The sequence below is a fragment of the Chenopodium quinoa genome, unplaced genomic scaffold, assembly GCF_001683475.1.
Source record: "Chenopodium quinoa cultivar QQ74 unplaced genomic scaffold, ASM168347v1, whole genome shotgun sequence".
Taxonomy (NCBI): Eukaryota; Viridiplantae; Streptophyta; class Magnoliopsida; order Caryophyllales; family Amaranthaceae; genus Chenopodium; species Chenopodium quinoa.
In genome coordinates this window covers 2,795,011-2,800,360 of record NW_018743292.1, presented here as the reverse complement: position 1 = coordinate 2,800,360, position 5,350 = coordinate 2,795,011, and the positions used below count along the sequence as shown (strand labels likewise).

Genomic DNA, 5,350 nt, shown 5'->3' with positions numbered 1-5,350 from the left:
TATAGATTAAATATTGATGTTTATTTCTTTTTCATACACTTGATAATAAATAATATGGGTACAAAATTCTGTAAAAGCAGCACTGTCCCAATCTAATGGGCTTTTGGGTCCGGTTAAAAAGGTGGGCTCAGTCTAATTGTGAAATGTAAATGGGCTGCACCTTGATCCAACTCGCAAAAATATGTAGCACACTTTTAACAAGAAAGCAAGTAATTCATTCACAACAGTAAAAAGACCAAAGAAAACATTACATTATTTAGGCACCCCTGAAATTGTACAATACATTTCCAAAAAAAAAAAAAAAGCCCCAAAAGAAAGGGGAAAAAAGGAAAAAGAAAAAACTAATACATATTAACTATTTCGTAACAGATCACTTTTTAAAATAAATACCTTATAAAAACTTGTGTAAATACCCATTTATAAAGACATTTCATTTAGAGAGATACAGGGGTAATAACTAATTTTAGTAGTCAAATTACCACAATATGATGGATCAAGGGTTAAATTACGAGTTATTAGTATTAGTGTATTACTCTAACAAAAATGTCTTAAAAGAAGGTTGTTTGTATAAGGTACTTATATATTAGAAAAGTGCAATTGTTGACAGAGACTCCTCATTATTATTACTAATATTAATAAGTGCAGTAGATCATGTCCAGTGATCTCTTCACTATAAAGGGAGTGTAGATAATTTACAACCTTCTTCCACCAGAGCCTCCCTCCCTCTGGCAATTGAAATAGACGGAAGCAACGGGCAAGCCGAGGTTGTAGACTTCAGCAAATTCTCTAGTTGTGAAGTTTTGGCGCCACCCAGGAGGATACACAGTTTGCCTTCCTAGTTGTTGAAACAACACAAAGATGAATCGATGTATTCCCACTGCTGGCCTTGGGCTCTCATAGCAAACTATCTCTTGGCCTAAACAAAAGATAATGTCATAAACTCTGTGAAAACTTTAAGACCAACATCAATTATATCAACAAAGTAGAAAACTTTAAGACCAACATCAATTATTTTTACTTACATGTACATAATTAGGAAAATAAGATGAAAATATGACTACAAGAGCAATAAATTGGTAAAGACTATAAATTTGAACTAATCTGAAGCAACTTTTTACAATATATGAATCAATAATGTTCTATTTCTTGTCTAAAAATATTATTCTTAAAACCGTACTTACTGCTATAAAATGATCATAGTATGTACCAAGATCAACTTTAATATTAATTTCTGACCTTTAATAAATGTTCTAATCATAAATTTTGTCACTTTAATAAATGATCATAGTACCAAGAAGAATTTCATACACAAACCAAGTTGAGTTCCTTACAAGACCCACAAATAGCTTTGCAATCTTCAGTCTTTCGTGGTAAGCATTTGAGTACACAAAAGGTGAAAAGGAGATTGGGAAATTTAAGAAAAAAGCAGCAAAGGATGCTTAATAAATTTCAGAGGAAGAAAGAAATTACCCTTTTTCATTTTAGTGGTCCTTTTCTTACAAGGAATAAACCTAAATTAACTACCTTTACCCCTCCTGGCCCTCCACCATCCTCTCTTCACATGATCAGCACACAGCGCCAGATATCACATAATACATGGATGATTTTTGAGGCATCTACAAATATATGAACTATGTGGGGCCCCAAATACTAAACAGAAATTCTAATTTTGATTAATGATAAGGGATACTCACCAAAGGATGCACCTGTGGACCCAGGAATATCAGTCACCAACCTTTTTTCCAAGAAAAAAAAATGGATCTAGTTAGCCAATAAACAATATGGAGTATAGAGTATGTGCAGCGAAATAAAGCAGAATTTTATAAAATTGTAATAATAAAATCGAAATAAAATTAAATCACATTAATTTAATTGATTTCAGAATCATTTGTAGGAAAAGCGAAATACCACTGCCAGGTGGGTTACCGGTTACGTACATAATTTGTACTTGATGACGTCATCTTGTGATCAACTACAGTCTTCAATATACCTTACATTTTTGAATTTTCACTTATTTTATGTGGTACAATGAATGCCTTTGTTAAATATTATTCTTAGTATTCAAGAGCCAAGTAAATAATCTCAAGGTTCCTAATCTTCCTATCTCCTAAGAATAATCTATCAAGTGAGAAAAGTTAAGTGGAGAATAACTTTTGTCGTTATCAAATATCAATTCATCACCAAACAACTAAATCATGGATATTTTCATATTCATTTATATTTGTGAGTTACAACTCTCAAACTCCATAATTAATACTCTCTTTATTTCGTAATAATTACAATGGTAGGGAGTGCACCTAGTTTAAAAAAATATAGGATAGACTTATGAACTTCAATAAAATAAGAAAAATGTTATACATAGCCCTAAGAGTTACATTTAAGGAGCTAAATTGGAAAAAAATAAAATAAAATAAATGAAAATGTAACATTCATTACACTAATTTATATGTGATTTTGTCATGTATTCCTAGATTAATACTATATTAGGAAAGATATTAAATGTTTATTCATAGCCTTAAGGGGCTACATATAACATTATCTATAAAATAATACAAGTGGACAAATTTTTTATACTATAAAGTATAGTTAGTATAAGAGAGAAATAATGAAAAAATTATGTAAGTGAGGTTGGTAAGAGATAGAAATAATACTACTTCCCTTTTATATTTTTTGCAACTTTAAAATATTTTATATCTTATAAATAATATCCCAAAGTTGCAAAAATATGAAACGAGGGTAGTAAGATATTTGTGAAAAGTGAGCTTAATAAGAGAGATAATGGTTAGAGTATTTAACTAAAAATGTTTTTAGGTTTCCCACATCCGCCCTATTTTCAAGTTAAGACAATGTTGATCACCTCTTTGCGATTATTACGGAAGGATTTTTTTTTTGTAAAAAGAAAACGATGGGAGTAATATAAAGGAAATTTTTTTAAAAAAAACCACCCCAAATACACCTCTTATTGAATTTATCACCCGTTTTTTATGAAATTAAAAAATACCACCCTAAAAATGCAAATTAGTAGGTATCACCGCTCCCTCCTCGATTGAGGGCTCATTTGTCACCACCCTATTAGTGAAAATAATAAACTTTTTAAAAAATAAAAATTCCCCCTAAGCCCCCGTCCTCGGCAGCCACCCTGCTCCCCCTTCTCCTACCACCCAAACCAAACCTGCCCCCTGCCGGACCACCCCCACCCCAACCAGCCACCTCCAATCACCCCTACCGGCAGGTGGGGGCTTGGTAGGGTTCACGAGCAGGGGTGGGGGCTTGGTGGGGTTGTAGGAGAAGGGGGAGCAGGTGGCTGTCGGAGCTGGTTGGGGATTTTTTTTATTTTATTTGATTATTTTCGACTAATAGGGTGGTGACACAAGGGTCCTTGGTTTTGCGTTTTAAGGGTAATATTTTTAAATTTTGTAAAATACGGATGATAAATTTAACAAGTGGTGTATTTAGGGGTGGTTTTTAAAAAAAATCCTAATATAAAAATTTCCTTCACGTCCATGGTCCATCTCCTTTAAGAAAAGTGATAGAAATCGGAGAACGGAGAAGCAAACACCCGCAGTATCTTCTCTTCCTACCCCACCAGACAAGTAACAAAGAAAACTGCAGTATTTAACGTTTCGAAATCAACAAAAGTACTCGTACTAGGAGAAGAGGGTGAGAAAAAGAACCGTAAAATTTACAATGCAAAAGTTACAAAAAATAAAAATAAAAACAAAAGGAGTGTACTTACCAGTGCAAATACTCCCTCAAGTTCGGATTACTTGGGCTAGGAGCATCGGGGTCCACCATAACCTACAGACACATTTAGCAAAGAAACCACTATAAAATCTTACTGCATACGAATGAGAAGATTCATTAGTTAAAAAAGCATGTATTTAAATACATGACAGTTGTTTAGAAATGATGATGAAAGAAGGAAGACAAAATAATCATACTTTTATTTACATTGGATTTTTATTCTTGGTAATTTCATTATTAGGTCAGCTAAGGGACTTACCAAGGTGTAGAAAGTCCTAAGGCCATCACCTCCAATCTCAACTCTTGGTTGATTAACAACCTGAGAGGGCCTGAGTTCACATCCATTATTAACATCTCTATTGTTAAAGCTTACCCTGAGAGTTACAGTCCTATTGAAGGGATCCAAAATATCCCCGATAACTCGGCCGACTACTAAAGGATCTCTTGGTGGTGCTCTAGGCATGATAGGGAATGGATTTCGATCTCTCTGTTTACGCTGTATATATGTATCCAGCTGACTCCTATTATAATTATAAGAAAAAGGCCAACAAGGTTTGGGTTGCTAAAATCTTGCAGAGAAGAAGTTATCCCAGTGAGTGCTTATATATTGAGTCCTCAACGCAGGTTCCCATCATATATCATCGCGTCTCATGTTGCATCAGTAACAACTATATCATCATTATATGCTTCAAGCATAATAACTTTATTTGCCTGCCAAAAAAATTAAAAATATTTCTAGGACCAAAACAATAAGGGGCCCACTCTACTTTCATTACTACGTAGTATAATAATAAGTTGGGGCAGATTCTTCTCAGAAGAGTTCAGCACCCATTGGTTCAAAACTTTGGGGGACCCGATAAAGAAAAACTTTCCTGCATAATATATACGGCTATTGGTACCATGATACAAGCAAACAGATGCAACATAGCCATGCAGTCAGGAAAAGATAATCAACTAATACTAGCCTACTAGGTAGTGATATATTGATATGAATGAGTATGTTATCAAAGATGCGGAAAATGGGCTGGAATGGTTTGGGATTTTGGGTCTTGTTTAGGTGATGAGTTATTTGGTTCATATTTAGTTGTGACAAAATGAAATTGAGTATTGTGAGTTTAATTTATTTATATTATTTTCATTCACTATTATCTCTGGGTAATGTCAGTTACAAAGAATGATTCAGCTAAGCTTGCATGATTATTCAACATTTTTTTAACAATTGACAAAAACAAAAACCCATGCATGCATATTGATACTCTTTATCATGATTTTTAAGGGAATGCTTTGGCTATATGATATCTTATGCTTCGTATATTGAATATTAAAAGTCCATATTTACACTTTGGAACTTGGTTAATGTTTAGAACCTTCACTAGGAAACTATAAGATTGACGGGGGATTACTAACTGAGACCCTTGTGAATAGATTGTCACAAGGTAAAGCATGCTTTATGACCACTATTAGAAAACAACCAATCAACGACGGAAAAAATCCGTCAGAAAACCCTGAAATTCCATCGGAAGGCACCGTCGCATTACATGTTGTAGGAATTTCGCGATATTCCATCGGAAAAATCCATTCCGACGGATTTTGTTCTGTCGGAGTC

At 33.8% G+C, this 5,350-nt stretch overlaps 1 protein-coding gene across 1 annotated transcript; it reads right to left on the bottom strand.

Moving 5' to 3' along the window:
* Window positions 1-232: 232 nt before the first annotated feature.
* On the bottom strand, window positions 233-4,396 carry LOC110736385 (protein FLOWERING LOCUS T-like). The gene is made up of 4 exons (XM_021916594.1): window positions 4,004-4,396; window positions 3,737-3,798; window positions 1,695-1,735; window positions 233-916 (listed from the first exon to the last, which is right to left on the bottom strand). The coding sequence occupies exons 1-4, from the start codon at window positions 4,205-4,207 to the stop codon at window positions 693-695; spliced, it is 531 nt and encodes a 176-aa protein (XP_021772286.1). The 5' UTR covers window positions 4,208-4,396; the 3' UTR covers window positions 233-692.
* Window positions 4,397-5,350: the final 954 nt, after the last annotated feature.